This window comes from Oncorhynchus keta, unplaced genomic scaffold, assembly GCF_023373465.1.
Source record: "Oncorhynchus keta strain PuntledgeMale-10-30-2019 unplaced genomic scaffold, Oket_V2 Un_scaffold_630_pilon_pilon, whole genome shotgun sequence".
Lineage (NCBI taxonomy): Eukaryota > Metazoa > Chordata > Actinopteri > Salmoniformes > Salmonidae > Oncorhynchus > Oncorhynchus keta.
In genome coordinates, this window is record NW_026290978.1 from 538956 (window position 1) to 559092 (window position 20137).

Sequence of the window (20137 nt, forward strand, 5' to 3'; positions counted from 1 at the left end):
TCAATTCGGGGAGAGGTCGAAACACACATGAAACATTCATGGACATTTAGCTCGGTTGCTGTTGCTAGATAATGTGTCCTGGGAGATAAACATTGGGTTGTTATTTTATCTAAAATGCACATGGTGCTTTTGTGTTTTTGCTGGATCTTTGAAGAAGTCTGACCCATGTTGAGTCACAAAATCATGTGTTCTCTCCTCTGACAGTTATCCACAGATAAACTAGGTTTCCCCTTTTTATCTCCTCATTAATTCTTCTTATATGGATTTTATATGGTGTTTGGCAACCAACTTCAAGGTGCATTACCACCGCCAAATGGACTGAGTGTGGACCTCCATCTTTCAATCACCCACATGTATATATGCTCCTAAAAACCAATGAGGAGATGGGAGAGGCGGGACGTCCAAAATAGAACCAAGTTCTATTTTAGTGCCTGGCTACACAGACGCTCGTTGGCACTCGCAGACAATTAGGATGAAATGATTGAATAACGTGTAAATGTATTTTGCAATGCAGGCGGTGTGGTCAGCATGTTAGGCCCATCTGTTAACAGCTACAGTTGCTGAAAATCCACATCCAACATCCTGGAGACACTCTGTTCCAAACTGTATGCTGGCCATTTGTGTCAACCACCTCTTCCCCCTCCACCATTTTGAAAAGTGAACATTCACACAATGTCTTCAGGCCTAAACATGAGTGAGTCACACGGCAAAGGGAGTTGAACATCTTATAGTGGATTATCTTCTCCAAGTCTCACTCCCAAGACTCGTTGGCTCTACTAAAGCCAAATGAAAACACAAACATCATAAAAAAACAGAGGAGAGAACTTGGTGGGGACAAGACATTAAGGGAAATATTGATTCTGTCCATCCAAGCAGCACAGCATCATGGTCAATAAAGCCCCGTACTTTCCTTTAATGGTGTTACTTCCCAAATGGCACCCTATTCTCTATATAGTGCACTAAATGTTACCAGAACCCTATGGGCACTGGTCAAAAGTAGTGCACTATATACGGAATAGGGTGCCATTTGGGACTCAGGCCTGGGAGATGCGACAGGCACTACCTCTTCCAAACCCTGTTGCTTCAGCCAACAATGCCACATAAACCAAGACAGATGCTCGTTCTAAATTCTATTTTATGATGGCTGACAGGAAATACATTTCTTTATCAATAGCAATTTGTCCAGGTTAGTGCCTGGGCCCGACTGGAAAGACCAGCCAGATACACAACGATGACCCGTAAAGCTGTTTTACTAATGATTACACCACGGTATTAAGAGAGGGAGGGAGGACACACACACACACACACACACACACACACACACACACACACAATTGGAGAGCATGCATGCTGGCAAACAGCTTACAGATGATTGCTTTTTAATTTTGAATGACTGTTGTTCATACAAAGTAACAAAAAGCACCTGAAACAGTGAAGAGGTAAACCAAATAAGTGGAGGACTTGAGGCAGTCTGAGCGAGCCCACAGCGACATCACCATCATAATGAACAGAATTAATTGCAGGCCACAATTTCCACTCAAATTGGTACAGTAGGTTTACTTCTCTGAATAGAGGTCCATACGCAACACACACTTACGTCAATAAAAGACAAAACAACTCAAAAACTAAACAATGATCTTTGTTCCTGGGAATAGCCTCCCTTAAACATACATCAAAAAACCTTAATAGCCATAGTCTAATGCTAGCGCCTCCCATTCACTCTGTTGGGGCATTTCCCATCCATACTGTAATAGCAGCGACATTAAGCGGCTAAACGACTTAGTCATTCACTGGTAAGTCTTTGGAGCCCATCCAGTACCATTAGAGGGGAATGATGTGTTTATCAGACTTGATGGGACATGCACCTGCTCTATTGTGGGGAAGAGGGGAGGAAAAGGGAGTTTCACACCCCAAATGGCACCCTATTTCCTACATAGTGCACTACTTTTGACCAGAGTGCAATAGCTACACCTATGGGCCCTGGTCAAAAGTAGTGCACTATATAGTGAATAGGGAGCCATTTGGGATGCAGACGAGAAGTGGGGAAGGCACTGGGAAGGAAGTCACGATGCCTCATCAAGGCTGGCTAATAGATCACCCACTCAGCGCCCAGGAAATTACATCTCGATGGCGCCCTCTCCCAGGCATGATTAATTGAGCCCCAAAAAAAGGAGGTAAGGGGACGAAATAAACGCTGATGTGCTTCGGAAGATAAATAGATTGAACATGTGGGAGAAGGGATGAATCTGACCTTTTTACTATTAATGGAACACAGAACTGGCAGGGAGTTTCTGCAGAAGTGTGCTTTCTCTCCCATTCTTCTGGAATCAGGAAACTATTATAGTACATTCAGAAAGTATTCACACACAATGACTTTTTCACAGTGTGTTGTGTTCCAAAGTGAGATTAAAATGGATTTAATTGCCATTTGTCATCCATGATGTAGACCAATTATATTTGTATAAAATAATAATTATATGAAAAGTAAAACACTAATATACTGCATCTTGATTATATAAGTACTCAACCATGTTAGAATCACCTTTGGCAGCGATTACAGCTGTGAGTCTTTCTGGGCAAGTCTAAGAGCATTACACACTTGGAATGTGCAACATTTTCCCATGATCATTTTCAAAATTATTCAAGCTCTGTCAAATTGGTCAAACTCAGCCAATCAGGAACATTCACTGTCTTCTTGGTAAGCAACGTCAGCGCAGATTTGGCCTTGCGTTTCAGGTTATTGTCCTGCTGAAAGGTGAATTCATCTCCCAGTGTCTGGTGGAAAACAGACTGAAGTTACGTTTCTTTTTTTATCCTGAAAAACTCTCCAGTCCTAAAAGATAAAAAAATAATACCCATAGCATGATGCAGCCACCACTATGCTTGAAAATATGGAGAGTGGTACTCAGTAATGTGTTATATTAGATTTTCCTCAAACATTACACTTTGTATTCAGGAAAACTGAATTGCTTTGCCACAGTTTTTGCAGTATTACTTCGGATGCATGTTTTGGAATATTTTTAAAAGCTTCTTTCTTTTCACTCTGTCAATAAGGTTCGTCTTGTGGAGTAACTACAATGTTGTTGATCCAACCCCAGTTTTAATCACAACCATTAAACTTTGCAAAGGTTTTAAAGTCACCATTGGCGTCATGGTAAAATCCCGGAGCGGTTTTCTTTCTGAGTTAGGAAGAAGTCTGTATCTTTGTAGTGACTGTGTGTATTGACACACCATCCAAAGTGTAATTAATAACTTCACCATGCTCAAAGGGATATTCAATGTCTAATTTGCTTATTTTTTACCCCTCTACCAACAGGTGCCCTTCTTTGCAAGTCATTGGAAAACCTCCCTGGTCTTTGTGGCTGAATGTGTGTTTGAAATTCACTGCTCGACTGAGGGACCTTACAGATAATTGTATGTGTGGGGTACAGAGATGAGGTAGTCATTTAAAAATCATGTTAAACAATATTATTGCACACAGAGCGAGTCCATGCAACTTATGAGGTGAATAGTTAAGCAAATGTTTCCTACTGAAGGTATTTAGGCCTGCCATAACAAAGGTGTGGAATACTTATTGACACAAGACATGTCAGCCTTTCATTTCTTATTCAATTTGTATAAATTCTCAAAAAACATAATTCCAATTTGAAATGGGGTATTGTGTGTAGGCCAGTGACAACAAATTCAGGCTGTAACACAACAAATGTGGAAAAAGTTAGGGGGTGTGAATACTTTCTGAAGGCACTGTGAATAAAGCATGAAATACCCTTGATATATTTTTACACATTTTAAGTCAATATGTATTCATTGACAATGTTTTGGCGTCAAACTGGTGGCAGTTGTGAAAAACGTCAATAGTTGGAAGAGTTGCAGTTGTAATTGAAGTATTATTCAAATATAAATGAACAAAAAGATTATGCGATTGCCATAGATTTTCTGTTAATGACCACTATTACTGAAGATTCCAGTAACTTTGGTAAATTACCATTGGCTTCACAACCCTTCTAAGAACGCAACAAACCAAAGGACAAATCAGAGAAGTAGAGGGTGTGGCTCGGTCCCATAGAGGTTAATGGAAGGGCTATGGTCAGGGGTGGGGCTTAGACAGGATACATTCCAACACCTACTGCATTGTTTTGTATGAGGCTGTTTGAGGACAGTTACTGTACTACAGTGGACAGGTAAGGCTGATGTGGTGGTGTTTAACCATGGTGGTTCATAGGGACGTGTGTGTGTGTGTGTGTGTGTGTGTGTGTGTGTGTGTGTGTGTGTGTGTGTGTCTCACCATGCTTGCAGCTCCTGCTCAGCCTTCACCCTCTCCTTCAACAGGCATTTCTGCAGATCCTCTGTGATCTTCTTCCTCAGCTTCTCTTCATCAACTATAGGAGAGAGAGAGAGAGACAGACAGGCCAGGGTGAGGCACTGTGGACCAGTGTGTGACATTTACTGTATGATTTACCCGTTTACCATGCATATGTTGACAAGCTGTGGGCAATAAAACATGGTGTGTGTTCTGTGAGGGTAGTGAGGTGGGACTGGCCTCTCAGGCTCTCTAGCCTTATGAGCTATACAGCCAGAAGAGAGGAGGGCTATACAGCCAGAAGAGAGGAGGCCTATACAGCCAGAAGAGAGGAGGCTTATACAGCCAGAAGAGAGGAGGCTTATACAGCCAGAAGAGAGGAGGGCTTATACAGCCAGAAGAGAGGAGGGCTTATACAGCCAGAAGAGAGGAGGCCTATACAGCCAGAAGAGAGGAGGCCTATACAGCCAGAAGAGAGGAGGCCTATACAGCCAGAAGAGAGGAGGCCTATACAGCCAGAAGAGAGGAGGCCTATACAGCCAGAAGAGAGGAGGCCTATACAGCCAGAAGAGAGGAGGCCTATACAGCCAGAAGAGAGGAGGCCTATACAGCCAGAAGAGAGGAGGCCTATACAGCCAGAAGAGAGGAGGCCTATACAGCCAGAAGAGAGGAGGCCTATACAGCCAGAAGAGAGGAGGCCTATACAGCCAGAAGAGAGGAGGCCTATACAGCCAGAAGAGAGGAGGCCTATACAGCCAGAAGAGAGGAGGCCTATACAGCCAGAAGAGAGGAGGCCTATACAGCCAGAAGAGAGGAGGCCTATACAGCCAGAAGAGAGGAGGCCTATACAGCCAGAAGAGAGGAGGCCTATACAGCCAGAAGAGAGGAGCTATACAGCCAGAAGAGGAGGAGGGCTATACAGCCAGAAGAGAGGAGGGCCTATACAGCCAGAAGAGAGGAGGAGGCCTATACAGCCAGAAGAGAGGAGGCCTATACAGCCAGAAGAGAGGAGGCCTATACAGCCAGAAGAGAGGAGGCCTATACAGCCAGAAGAGAGGAGGCCTATACAGCCAGAAGAGAGGAGGCCTATACAGACAGAGGCCTTACAGCCAGAAGAGAGAGGGCTATGCAGCCAGAAGAGAGGAGGCCTATACAGCCAGCCAGAAGAGAGGAGGCCTATACAGCCAGAGGCCTTTACAAGAGAGGAGGGCCTATACAGCCAGAGGGCTATGCAGAGAGGAGGCTTATACAGCCAGAAGAGAGGAGGCCTATACAGCCAGAAGAGAGGAGGCCTAGGCCTATACAGCCAGAAGAGAGGAGGCCTTATACAGCCAGAAGAGAGGAAGGCTTATACAGCCAGAAGAGAGGAGGCCTATACAGCCAGAAGAGAGGAGGCCTATACAGCCAGAAGAGAGGAGGCCTACAGCCAGCCAGAAGAGAGGAGGCCTATACAGCCAGAAGAGAGGAGGCCTTATACAGCCAGAAGAGAGGAGGCCTTTATGCAGCCAGAAGAGAGGAGGGCTATATATACAGCCAGAAGAGAGGAGGCCTATACAGCCAGAAGAGAGGAGGGCTATACAGCCAGAAGAGAGGAGGCCTATACAGCCAGAAGAGAGGAGGCTTATACAGCCAGAAGAGAGGAGGCTTATACAGCCAGAAGAGAGGAGGCCTATACAGCCAGAAGAGAGGAGGCCTATACAGCCAGAAGAGAGGAGGCCTATACAGCCAGAAGAGAGGAGGCCTATACAGCCAGAAGAGAGGAGGCCTATACAGCCAGAAGAGAGGCCTATACAGCCAGAAAGAGAGGAGGCCTATACAGCCAGAAGAGAGGAGGCCTATACAGGAGGCCTATACAGCCAGAAGAGAGGAGGCCTATACAGCCAGAAGAGAGGAGGCTATTATACAGCCAGAAGAGAGGAGGCCTATACAGCCAGAAGAGAGGAGGCTATACAGCCAGAAGAGAGGAGGCCTATACAGCCAGAAGAGAGAAGGAGGCCTATACAGCCAGAAGAGAGGAGGCTGCAGCCAGAAGAGAGGAGGGCTATGCAGCCAGAAGAGAGGAGGGCTATACAGCCAGAAGAGAGGAGGCCTATGCAGCCAGAAGAGAGGAGCACAGAAGAGAGGAGGGCTATGCAGCCAGAAGAGAGGAGGCCTATACAGCCAGAAGAGAGGAGGCCTATACAGCCAGAAGAGAGGAGGCCTATACAGCCAGAAGAGAGGAGGCCTATACAGCCAGAAGAGAGGAGGCCTATACAGCCAGAAGAGAGGAGGCCTATACAGACAGATTAGAGGAGGCCTATACAGACAGATTAGAGGAGAGCTATGCAGCCAGAAGAGAGGAGGCCTATACAGCCAGAAGAGAGAAGGGCTATACAGACAGATTAAAGGAGAGCTATGCAGACAGAAGAGAGGAGGGCTATACAGCCAGAAGAGAGGAGGGCTATACAGCCAGAAGAGAGGAGGGCTTATACAGCCAGAAGAGAGGAGGCTATACAGACAGAGGAGGGGAGAAGAGAGGGTTAGATCTGCCACGCACCACCAATCACCTGCGCTATTAAAACCTCATCACACAACCTCCCCACACATTTTTTTATAGCTTTACTTTTCCCCCAATCTCCTTGTATTTATGTTACTGGCGTCATGGCGTGTTTGACCGTGTGTCTTCTTGGTCCTATCTTGGCAGGTAATTAAGCATGAAAGTAAGACGTGGGGCGAGCTAAGAGGCCAAGACGTGCTCTGAAGGCAGAAGTGCCATGCGGTGTGCCGGTGCAGCAGCAGCACTGCAGTGCTGGGAGAGAGAGAGAGGGGTGTGTGCTTACAGATGACTCAAGTGAGACTGGCGCATTTCAGAGAGATGGGATAATCGCCATCGTCAGAGAGCCTGTTATTACCAGGTAGACCCGGTCGCAGTGTAACGGTGAAGGACACACACCGAAATTGGCTGGCTGGCTAACTCTCATTTGCTGAACAAGTGTAACACCTATAATCTCTAACACACTGTAGAGCAGAGCAGGAAAAGCCCTTGGAGACTGTTTATGACTGGAGCTTGTTACAGCCCAGCTTCTCGTCTGCTGGATACCCCTCCCCCTTCGGTCCTGAGAAGGATAGGACCTCAAATAAAAATCCCCTCTAATGGGGGGATAGAGGAAAGAGAGGGAGAGGAACAGACAGGGATAGAGGGATGAGTGTAGGAGGGAGGAAAATGAGGCATGAAGCCTCTCTCCAATTCCCTGGATCTGTGGTTCAGTCAGCTTCACTTGAGAAATGTCCTTGGCATGGCGCTTCAGTGTGTGTGTGTGCATGCGGAGTACCCCGCTAGGAGTACAGGAGTCTCAGTCTCTACTGAGTTAATTAAACTCTCAGGCTAACAGAGCCCAGGCACAAGCAGGTGTCCTTCCCTGTGTTAGCTAAATAGTGCATAATAGTCAACCTGACTCATTACCTAGACCCCTCCTTGCTTCAGGTGAGTCATTATCTCAGACCAGATTGACACATTAAAATAGACGAGTATGCTATTGCAGCTCTGTTACAATAATTCTAACGTGGCCTTAAGTCAATGGGAACTTTTATGTTCCCTTTGAGTATCAACGAAGGTGTCTACCGCCTCACCTCCTGTTTTTCCTGTGCCCTCTACTGATTGTCGCATCCATAAAAACAGTGGCTAGAATCCTCCCAAAAGAAAGTGTCAAAGGGAGGGTCTAAGTACCTTATACTGCCACTTCTCATCAAGGCCAAGAATAGCTTCTTGTTACCGTGACGATGCCCGGGCTCAATACCATATTTCTCTGCGGGAAAGGCATTAATCAAACAGTGGTTTGAGGGTAATGGATGCCGGGGTTAGGAGCCCCTCCATGCATCATCTCTCCGGGACGCTGATATTTGATAAGTGAATTAAAGATACGGATCTTCAAACAGAAAAGGGCTCCACAGGTCCTCTGGAGTCCCAGCCTGCTGAAAGTAAAGTCAATCCTATTTCTCCCGCTCTGTCTAACCACCTGCCTCTCTTTGTATCTCCTTCCCCTTTGTCTCTCCTCCCCTCCAACCTAATTTCAGAGAACAGAATGAGAGTGTAAAGGCGGGTGGACAGAGAGCCGTCTGTAGAAACTTGGAGAGAGAATGCAAAGGGAATGTTGTCATGTTGTGCAAAAAACATGCGGCAAAGAGTGTATTCCTCAGTGTTCAGGGCTCTCTAGAGGGTGGTGTGACCTGGCCAACACATCACTGACCTTCTGAAATGGTCTCTCTAGAGGGTGGTGTGACCTGGCCAACACATCACTGACCTTCTGAAATGGTCTCTCTAGAGGGTGGTGTGACCTGGCCAACACATCACTGACCTTCTGAAATGGTCTCTCTAGAGGGTGGTGTGACCTGGCCAACACATCACTGACCTTCTGAAATGGTCTCTCTAGAGGGTGGTGTGACCTGGCCAACACATCACTGACCTTCTGAAATGGTCTCTCTAGAGGGTGGTGTGACCTGGCCAACACATCACTGACCTTCTGAAATGGAAATGGTCTCTCTAGAGGGTGGTGTGACCTGGCCAACACATCACTGACCTTCTGAAATGGTCTCTCTAGAGGGTGGTGTGACCTGGCCAACACATCACTGACCTTCTGAAATGGTCTCTCTAGAGGGTGGTGTGACCTGGCCAACACATCACTGACCTTCTGAAATGGTCTCTCTAGAGGGTGGTGTGACCTGGCCAACACATCACTGACCTTCTGAAATGGTCTCTCTAGAGGGTGGTGTGACCTGGCCAACACATCACTGACCTTCTGAAATGGTCTCTCTAGAGGGGGTGGTGTGACCTGGCCAACACATCACTGACCTTCTGAAATGGTCTCTCTAGAGGGTGGTGTGACCTGGCCAACACATCACTGACCTTCTGAAATGGTCTCTCTAGAGGGTGGTGTGACCTGGCCAACACATCACTGACCTTCTGAAATGGTCTCTCTAGAGGGTGGTGTGACCTGGCCAACACATCACTGACCTTCTGAAATGGTCTCTCTAGAGGGTGGTGTGACCTGGCCAACACATCACTGACCATCTGAAATGGTCTCTCTAGAGGGTGGTGTGACCTGGCCAACACATCACTGACCATCTGAAATGGTCTCTCTAGAGGGTGGTGTGACCTTCCCAACACATCACTGACCATCTGAAATGGTCTCTCTAGAGGGTGGTGTGACCTTCCCAACACATCACTGACCATCTGAAATGGTCTCTCTAGAGGGTGGTGTGACCTTCCCAACACATCACTGACCATCTGAAATAGTCTCTCTAGAGGGTGGTGTGACCTGGCCAACACATCACTGACCATCTGAAATGGTCTCTCTAGAGGGTGGTGTGACCTTCCCAACACATCACTGACCATCTGAAATGGTCTCTCTAGAGGGTGGTGTGACCTTCCCAACACATCACTGACCATCTGAAATGGTCTCTCTAGAGGGTGGTGTGACCTTCCCAACACATCACTGACCATCTGAAATGGTCAACTGGAGGGCTCTCTAGAGGGTGGTGTGACCTGGCCAACACATCACCGGGACAAACTACCTGCCCTCCAGGACACCTACAGCACCCAATGTCACAGGAAGGCAAAAAAGATCATCATGGACATCAACCACCCGAGCCACGGCCTGTTCACCCCGCTATCATCCAGAAGGCAAGGTCAATACAGGTGCATCAAAGCTGGGACTGGGAGACAGAAACTCTACCAATCTCAAGGCCTTCAGACTGCTAAATAGCCATCACTAGCCAGCTACCACCCGGTTACTCAACCCTGCACTTTAGAGGCTGCTGCCCGATATAGATAGAATCACTGGTCACTTAATAATGGAACACTAGTCTCTTGTTTACATACTGCTTTAATCATCTCATATGTATATACTGTATTCTATTCTACTGTATGTTAGTCAATGCCACTCCGACATTGCGCAATCTGATATTCATATATTTCTTCATTCCATTCTTTCAGATGTGTGTATTGTTAGATATTACTGCATTGTTGTAGCTTGGAACACAAGCATTTCGCTCCACCAGCAATAACATCTGCTAAATATGTTACTGACCAATAAAACATCATTTGATTGTGATGACGCTAATCAGTCGAGAACGTTTGATAACATGGTCAACAAATGTCTGCAATCCCTTCAATAGATCCTGAAAGAGAGTAGGCCCAGCACACCTGGCACCAAGAATACATCAGAAACACTACCTGTCGAGCAAACTGCTGACAGCAACCAACACATTATCTGAAGCAGGCTGAGAGAGTGTTGGAAGACTTCAGAGAAATAAACCTGTGTAATCGGTCTAGACTGGAATCCATTTTACAGCCTCCCCAGACTACACTTACATTATCATTGGATGTTATGTAGCGTTTGGCCTGACTCAACGGTTCTGGTGGTCTTACACAATTTTGTGAAGACTATGGACCAAACTGTGTAGTTCTGCAATTACAACCCTCATCATCATTATACTCCATGTTCCTCCCGTACTTCCCTACTCCGAGGAAAAGGGAGTCAGCCGTAAAATGGGTTCTGATAGGATAAACATGTCAAGGGTCCTTCGGGCACTCCATCGGCTTGGCAGGGGTCGTAGACTATTCCAGATCAACAGAGCCCCAGTGTCAATCCTGAGTAGGACATGGAAATGTTAAAGAGATTAAAAACTCATCTTTGAGATTTTTTCCCCTGTCACCCCCTAAACCCCGGTGAGAAAAACACAACTAGAAAGGAGCTCTTTGTAGGCAAAGGGAGATAGACGGGAGGCAAATTGTGTTTCTCATCAGACATTTCATTAACCCCGTGACCCGCATAGAGGACATAATCTGCAACATTACCACTTCTGCACGCCTCACACTCACCACCAAGATGCAGACGTTTCCAACACCTTCAAAAAGAAAAACTACCCTCGTAGCCGCTGTCTCGTGCAAAAACGTCCATCTATTCATTTCACCCGATTCGCTCCCCCACCTACGCCTGTAATTTAATCACAAGAATAACTTATCACTTCCCATTTGATGATGAAGACCAGGGAAGCCATTTTAGAGGGACAATTATGCGATGGCAGGTGTTTTATCCCGATCCACTCATCTTACACCTCTCTCTCTCTAGTCATCTTTAAGCAGGCTATTAGGCCGTGCTAGCCAGTGTGTGGGCGCAGGAGTATGAATATTTATAACCTGCATAGAGCAGTGTAGGAGGCTCAACCTTGACCATACTGTAATCAGCACACACACACGACGAGGCCGTGATTTAGAGACAGCCAAGAGGTCTAACTCCATACCACCACTCATGGGCACACAATCAACACCCCCCCATCCACCCCTCATTAAATTGCAACCTTTATGAAAATGTGGTATTGGGCTCGAGCCTTGGTGACTGTTTAACAAGACTTGCAAGACAGCAGAGTTTTTCCAAAAAGATAAGACGCGATCGATACGCCAAGTTGACTTTTTCCTGTTGAGTGCATTTAAAGTGTATAAAGCATTAGGAACACCTCTTTCCATGACAGACCAGTTGAAAGCTATGATCCCTTATTGATGTCACCTGTTAAATCCACTTCAATCAGTGTAGATGAAGGGGAGGAGACAAGTTAAAGAACACGGATTGTGTATGTGTGCCATTCAGTGGGTGAATGGTCAAGACAAAAGATTTAAGTGGACTTGAACGGGTTATGGTAGTAGGTGCCATGGTTTGACTGTGTCAACAACTGCAACACTGCTGGGTTCGTCATGGCCAACAGTTCTCCTTGTGTATCAAGAATGGCCCACCACCCAAAGGACATCCAGACAATCTCACACAACTGTAGGATGCATTGGGCCAGCATCGCTGTGGAACGCTTTTGACACCTTGTAGTCTATGCCCGACAAATTGAGGCTGTTCGGAGGGCAAAATCAATATTCGGGAAGGTGTTCCTAATGCTTTGTGCATTAAGTGTATAATGAACATGGGACAACCTTGAAAACACGTATCCTTTCTTTCAATGCCGACCTGCATCACTGTGCTTGTAGGCCACCCATGTTGAGAAGAATTTGAAGCAGTCACAAGAACACAACGACTGAAGGTTATAGCACTATAAAAAAGCTCCACGTGTCCTGCAGTCATCTAGTAACCAAACCACCATGCACCTGACGAACCCCTGACCACAAAAAAAAAAAAATATATAGTACTTTCTACCACACATACTGAGGGAAGGAAGAGGAGAGAGAAATATATAGTACTTTCTACCAGACATACTGAGGGAAGGAAGAGGAGAGAGAGAAATATATAGTAATTTCTACCACACATACTGAGGGAAGGAAGAGAGAGAGAGAAATCTTTCTCCTCCAACTCAAAGCTCATTAGTCAGATGTGAGTGAAATATATTACTGTCTGGTGACGTGGGCAGGAACAGAACACAACTCTTACTCTGATTGCAATGGTAACCTGTGTGGAAATTAATATGCAGCTCTGCATTACCTAACATACCAACTTAGGTAAGTTAGGAGAGAAACTGAAACTGACTCATTCATGCACCAAAACGTACAAATTGATTTGTACTTGGTTACAGTGACTTATTGATGCGTCTGGGGTCTGTTACTTTCACCTAAATTCAAAAAGACACGTGGTCCAGCCGTGACCCGTATTGAAAGATGTGGAGCTCAATCAACGGTTAAAAACAAAACTACCAAAAACACGAGCTGCAATTAGGCTACCTTCGCTAGAGCATACCAACTTAGGTAAGTTGGAAACTGACCTTTGCCTCATCTCACAACTTCATTTGTCTGGTTACATACTGTATACATACTGTACTGGGGCAGCAGGTAGTCTAGTGGTTAGGCTGGCGAGCCAGCAACCAAAAAGTCTGGACATACTGTATACATACTGTGGGACCAGTATTGAAAGGTGTCAATAGTGGGGCTGGCGAGCCAGCAACCAAAAAAGTCTGGACATACTGTATACATACTGTACTGGGGCAGCAGGTAGTCTAGTGGTTAGGCTGGCGAGCCAGCAACCAAAAGTCTGGACATACTGTATACATACTGCCAGCAGGTAGTCTAGTGGTTAGGGTGGCGAGCCAGCAACCAAAAGTCTGGACATACTGTATACATACTGTACTGGGGCAGCAGGTAGTCTAGTGGTTAGGTGGCGAGCCAGCAACCAAAAGTCTGGACATACTGTATACATACTGTACTGGGGCAGCAGGTAGTCTAGTGGTTAGGTGGCGAGCCAGCAACCAAAAGTCTGGACATACTGTATACATACTGTACTGGGCCAGCAGGTAGTCTAGTGGTTAGGGTGGCGAGCCAGCAACCAAAAGTTTGAAAATTAGAATCCTGGGTCCAACTGGAAAAATCTGTCAGGAACTGAGCTGGCAACCTGAGGGTTGCTGGTATCAAATCCTACATGCCATTTCCTGCCATTGTGCCCTTGAGCAAGGCACTTTACCCCCATAACAAGAGTTCCCTGCGTGTCCAGTGTTGCATCCTACCGCACCTCTCCAAAACCTGTATTGGTATGTATGCATGTGTGAGTCTTAAAAAGCAGAAGTCAGATTTCAGTTAGACCTTCTGTGCAATTAACCAATAAAGTGATCTTAATGATGATGATGAATAGGGTGAAAAAGACACGCAAGGCATAATAGACCTCATCTGTTAGTACTATAAACAAGGGTCCTTTACTAACCGAAAAGGTGCAAACATTGAAATAGAAAAAAAAAAAAAAAAGTATTACCTTTTGAAGACACTAAAGACAATTCTTAAAATGTTGCTTTTTAAGTGAAACTAGCTGACATTTTTTCCTTCAATAATACACAATCCCCCAAAAAACAGTTCATACAAATCCCTGATAAAAAAAATGTAGTGAGACATTGCCGTGTTTATCTTTTAATCTGCAAAGCAATTAGCGTGTACAATAGGGAGTGATTTTTAGACAGACAGAAAAACGGAGAGCGATTGCGTGAATGGCCGGGCGCTAATGAAAACAGATTTATACAAAAGTGTTTTTTGTTAAGAACGTGTGAGTAGCATAATACAAGACCAATTGTATTAACAATGTCCTCAAGTAGAGAGCCCAAACAGCATATTAAGAAAGACCTGATAGCGTTAACTTACAGTACAGCATGTCTGACAGTTGATAAGTGGCTTGGGAGTTTTTCTAGGGAGATTTCTATTCCAGATTAACACTTAAGCAGAAAACGCACGCCCACAGCCTTTTCATAATGATGCCCGGCTGGTTTGTTGTGTGAAACTGAGGTGTCGTTTTAATCAACAGAGGCAGCGCAGCGTGCCTTTAAGATGGCCACTTTTTAATTATCACAACCATTGTGCGCCGTCAAGGATGGGGAAACCTCGTCGCCCACCGTTGTCATCATCTGTGATGGAACCTCCCATGTCCCCATTGTTTCCTGCCTTACCTTCAACAGTCCTTTCCCTATGGTGAAAACCTGATACACTACAAAACCAGTGTAAGATGACCCTTAACACGCAAGATGCAAAGCAGACCTAAGCAAATGGGCTAGTGGAGGGAAAGAATGCATCATATTTAACAGTGAAAAAAAACAATGAGGATTTCCACAAAACAGAGGAGGAAAAAGGGCAATGGTTTCAGCTGCCTAGTGGGCTAAAATATAGGAAATGGGCTTAAGTGCGGCATCAATTCATTAACTTTATTACAAGTAAGAATTAATCGTTTCATTAGCGCTTTGGCGATGCCAATGAATCATAATACGAGAGGCCACTGTGAGCGGAATCCTGAGAACTAAGACTAATTACAATCAGAGGGGAGAGAACATTTGTGCTGTATGCGTGGGCTGACTTAAAAGTAAGGTCAAGATTCCCAAATGATCACTGAGTACAGATCCCAAAAGCTGGACTTCTAACCCACTGAACAGTGTGATGCCTGGGGTCATGACTGTGACCTGCTGTGTGAACATGTCATTTTAAGTCAAATTGCTTTAGCTCATTTCAGAGGAAGTGGAGGCAGCAGTACAATTGACCACCTCTGAATTAGTTACGAGGTGGTCAAATACCAGCACACAGTGCAATAATCCAACTGAACCAGTAAATTAACTGACAGTCTCATTGCCAGTTTGAGTGGTGTGAATGAATGCATGCATGTCATATAAGCATGGTTCCACCGAGAGCCTTATGGCTGTACACTACAGACCCTTTATCAGACACGACACACTGACGTCACACTGTTTAGTGGAAACTCTTGGCAGCAGTAAGAAAGCATCGACACCTGCGCACATTCAACATAGCCTAGATTTACAATTTTATTACTTCTAAACCAAAAAAAATTGCAAAGATGTTTTGATTATTGCTTGAACTGTCACTAAGATTATATTTGGTTGTGATCTTTACAAAATAATTATTTTGTATGCAGCGGTTGTTAGCTAGAATGCTAACACTCATTGATATAGGATGTAGCAACAGCTAGCCAAGGAACCATTTTACTGGTTGAAGCTGAAGTGTTTTTTAAGTATAAATGCAGTTGATTTGTGATGATGACAAACATAGTAAGCAGGACAGTCATATAAGCCTTAAAATCCAATTATAATCCAAAAGTAGTGTGAAATGCACTCAAGCAACATGTAAAGAATTATTTTGCTGCCGTTCTTTAACAACTCCCCCCTTGTTCTGCCACCAACTTGCGTGCGGCAATGTTTGTAAACACAGAAAGGAGACCCTTATGTCTGGACGCCATAGTAGAACTCACCTGCATGTGCTGCTGGCGGTGCTACCGCCACTGGTTCTGGCTCTGGGGTGGGAGGAGGAAGAGGGGGGCCAACAACTTCCACTGGTACTGGGGCGGGAGGAGGAGCAAAAGCTTCCACTGGGGGCTGAGGAGGAGGGGCAATGGGTTCACAAGGGGTAGGAGCAATGAATTCAGCTGGGGGAGGAGGCGGAGCGATGGGTTTGACTGTAGGCTGCAGGGAGAAAGCTTCCATTGGAGGAGCAGCAGACTCAACAGCAGGGGAGGAGATGGATGCCAATGAAGAGGAAAGGGGAGGAGGAGCAATGGGTTCACTTAGGGAGGGAGAGGAGGTGCAATGGGAGGAGCAGAAGCAACAGGTTTGATTACAGGAGGAAGAGCAACAGGTTCGATTACAGGAGGAGAAGCAACAGGTTCGATTACAGGAGGAGAAGCAACAGGTTGATTACAGGAGGAGAAGCAACAGGTTTGATTACAGGAGGAAGAGCAACAGGTTCGATTACAGGAGGAGAAGCAACAGGTTCGATTACAGGAGGAGAAGCAACAGGTTCGATTACAGGAGGAGAAGCAACAGGTTCGATTACAGGAGGAAGAGCAACGGGTTCGATTACAGGAGGAAGAACAACGGGTTCGATTACAGGAGGAAGAACAACGGGTTCGATTACAGGAGGAAGAACAACGGGTTCGATTACAGGAGGAAGAACAACGGGTTCGATTACAGGAGGAAGAGCAACAGGTGTGATTACAGGAGGAAGAACAAAGGGTTCGATTACAGGAGGAAGAACAACAGGTTCGATTACAGGAGGAAGAACAACGGGTGTGATGACAGGAGGATCAGCAACAGGTTTGATTACAGGAGGTGCAGGGATGGTATTGCGTTCCATAGCAACAGGAGCGGGAACAGGGATGGGGGCCAGGGGTTCAACCTGTGGTGGGAGGGTTACCTGCTCAACAGATGCAGGTGGTGGAGGGGATGCCGCAGGCTTTAAAGCAGCTAAGGTAGGAGGCGGGATCACCATGTCAATGATGGTCGGAGCTGCTACCTGTTCCATGGGGGGTGGAGGTGGAGCCACTACTTCAGTGACAGGTGCAGGAGGTTGAGGTGGTAGTGCGATGGGTTCTATGGGTGGAAGCGAGGTGATGGGATCGAAGGGGGGTCTGAGGGGAGGCACTGGAATGAGGAGGGAGGAGGGAGCAGCAACAGGGGGTGGGACCTGTGGAAGGGAGGGGGGAAGAAGGGGAGCTATGGGCTCCCTCATTCGGTTGATGACATTCTCAGAGAGCTGCAGAAGAGAGAGAAGAGCAATATGTGAGCGAAAACCAACAGGAGAGAAAAAAGCACAACTAACAAGGATACCAGATCTGAGCAACACTAAACACTTCAACTGAACCACACCCCAAAGTCTAAAAGGAAAGTTCTCACAATTTACTTGCCAAGCCTCAGCCAACTTAATCACACAAGGCTACAACTCTAGGTGCACTAGCTCTATTACATCAGCCTGAGCAGTGTTACCCCAATATGCATTTAGCAGTGGCACACACCGCTGCTAAAATGTGTCCACCCCCCTAATTAGTTAGGCCTAGGCTAGCCTTGATCATGACCCCCTGTTCCATTACATAACACATACGATTGATAGACGAAGGCATCGGTTTGAACAGGAGTTGCTTGAGGTTTGGTTTTGGAAGCATTGGAAGTTTTGAAATAATTTCAAAAAACAAAAAGGTTCAATGGATACACACCTCGATAGGGTCTCCATGTTACAGCACTTGTTTATGGAAGACTAGAGGTCGCGACTGCTGTTAATTCGCTATCAAGCAACTCTGGAAGTGTAGTTTAGTCGAATGGCAGCACCCATAGCTGTATGGATCTGTGCAAACCTGCTACAGTAAGTGTATATTTTACATTTGAAAGATTCTTCCTTGCTGATAAAAGGGACATGCGTTTCAAAAGCCATATCACAAGCAATGATGACATTTCTAAATGTTAAATCAGTGTCTTGAATGTGGTTGGCTGAAAACTGTAGAAGGAAGACAGAATGCTGCCATTGTAGAACACCGCTTGTGATATGTGGGTGTACAATCTACAACCTTAAGGTATGTTTTGTTTATTGATGCACGTGTGGCAAGAATGCAGAAGGAAAACACCCCCACACACCAGCAGATTATTCCATGTAAACATTGTCCTGAGTCTTCTAGCAACAAGGTGCTTCACAATAGGCATTTTCGTGCCAACTAGTCTTTACTTGAAACTCAACTAAAGCCTCTCAACCTATATTTAATTGGCACGCAGGGTCCATTACAACAGTTAAACACTTATCAGCTTACACGTCAGACAGAAAGTTCACGTGTTTTGCATGACATGGATTTAATGGTGCAACATGGATTAAACTAATGTTAATTACAAGGTCATAAAATAAGTATTATCTATTATAAACTAAATGTCGTCATTACTAAGAACTAGGTCTAGCTGTATCCAGTCATTCATAATTTAGACAACGCGAGGCCATTGCATAAGCCCCAGTGTCAAACTGACAGCAAGTTAGCTAGCCTAGCTACCATAACAAACGTTACTCTGGCATAACATTGCCTATTTGTTTGGTAATAAGGATATAATAATGCAGTCAGTCGTTCCTATCATTTTTAACGCGCTTCAATACTTCCGAGCAGCATTTGGTTATGCAGTACCTCATTGTTGTCATCCTTTCAGTACTCACCCTTATGCCCTTCACAACTGTGATGTTGTCATTTTCATCCGACTCAAAGGAGACGCGGCGCCTGCTATTGTTCGCTCCCATCTCTGACTACAATCAGCGAAAGTGATACCTAACTGCTTGCAATGGAAATTGTTGTCATCCACCTGTTTTTAGCCAAAATTGTCAAGTAGCACACCGGAGACAGGGAGATTACAGGGCCGCACGCACGGAAACACTTCCGTAGCATGCCAGCTGTCCAGTAAAGGCTGCGTTTATTGGAGGTGAGAATACGTCTTGTGCAACAGAGGTGTCCATTGGTTGGGGAATATTTTAAGAGCCAAACGGATCATTATAGTGCACTTTCAATTCTGTATGCATACACATTAACTAACAAATAAATAGATACTTGGTGGGGAGAAGAAAGAAGACATGATGTAAACCACTCAAAATAAATACAACACATTATAGTTAGATATATATATATATATATATACTAGGTCTTACTAGGTCTTTAAAACCATACAATTGTTAATCAGTTTGGATTATACTTAGACTATCTGTCATATTCACTGCTGTTCAATGGTAATTTCAATTGGCCTAATGATTTTGGGAAAAATAAACGCATAAATACCTTCATCAGCTAAAACTCTATCAAACCCCATCAAACCCAAGCTAAGGTTATTTTATGAAATTGTCTATGTTTTTGTTGTCATTTCAGTCTTTGTAAACAAACAATGTACAAATTTAAAATATGTTGAAAACTGTCAATGATGCATGGACAATCAGTCCTTGCACCTATAATCTAGGTCCATCTTTGAATTTGACACTGGTAACATTTCTACATCCCTCAGCTTCATAGCAAAACACAGAGGTGAATTCCATATAGACTACTAGACCTTGCATATAGCTTTCAATGAGAGCGCAGCAAGGCAATCGGTGCATATGTGGGTTCTTAGTAACGTTTTTAGAATCTTTGGAGCATATGGTTTTGTCGGGTATTAAACCGGGATAGTGAAAAATAGGGGACAACACTTTTTGTTTATTAAATCCGTTTTTTATTTTTGTTTAGCAGACAGAAGCAAAGCACAGCCTTTCACAGCTGTGTGATCTAGAGGCAGACACTGTGGGGACAAAACAATTGATTTCCATTCAAAATCCTATTTTCCCTAACCCTTCACACCTAACCCTAAACCTAACCCCTAACTCTAATTCTAACCCTAACCCTAACCCCTAACCCTAACCCTAACCCTTCCCTAACCCTTCACACCTAACCCTAAACCTAACCCCTAACTCTAATTCTAACCCTAACCCTTCACACCTAACCCTAAACCTAACCCCTAACTCTAACCCTAACCCTTCACACCTAACCCTAAACCTAACCCCTAACTCTAATTCTAACCCTAACCCTTCATACCTAACCCTAACCCTAACCCCTAACTCTAACCCTTCAC

At 45.1% G+C, this 20137-nt stretch overlaps 1 protein-coding gene across 12 annotated transcripts in view; it reads right to left on the minus strand.

Annotated features, from left to right (window-relative positions):
• Window positions 1-18949, minus strand: part of chchd3a (coiled-coil-helix-coiled-coil-helix domain containing 3a) — a 297090-nt gene extending 278141 nt beyond the window's left edge. For 3 of the 12 annotated variants that reach the window (XM_052517235.1, XM_052517234.1, XM_052517233.1), the window contains exons 1-4: window positions 18708-18944; window positions 16938-17276; window positions 15997-16207; window positions 4286-4379 (exon numbers count right to left, since the gene is read on the minus strand). In XM_052517235.1, the coding sequence (XP_052373195.1) occupies window positions 4286-4379; window positions 15997-16207; window positions 16938-17276; window positions 18708-18788 (725 nt within the window). In that variant the 5' untranslated portion in view covers window positions 18789-18944. Of the gene's footprint in view, window positions 1-4285; window positions 4380-15996; window positions 16208-16937; window positions 17277-18707 lie in introns of all 12 variants that reach the window. The other 9 variants (XM_052517229.1, XM_052517228.1, XM_052517236.1 and 6 more) reach the window with 8 other exon arrangements.
• Between the last annotated feature and the right edge of the window lie 1188 nt (window positions 18950-20137).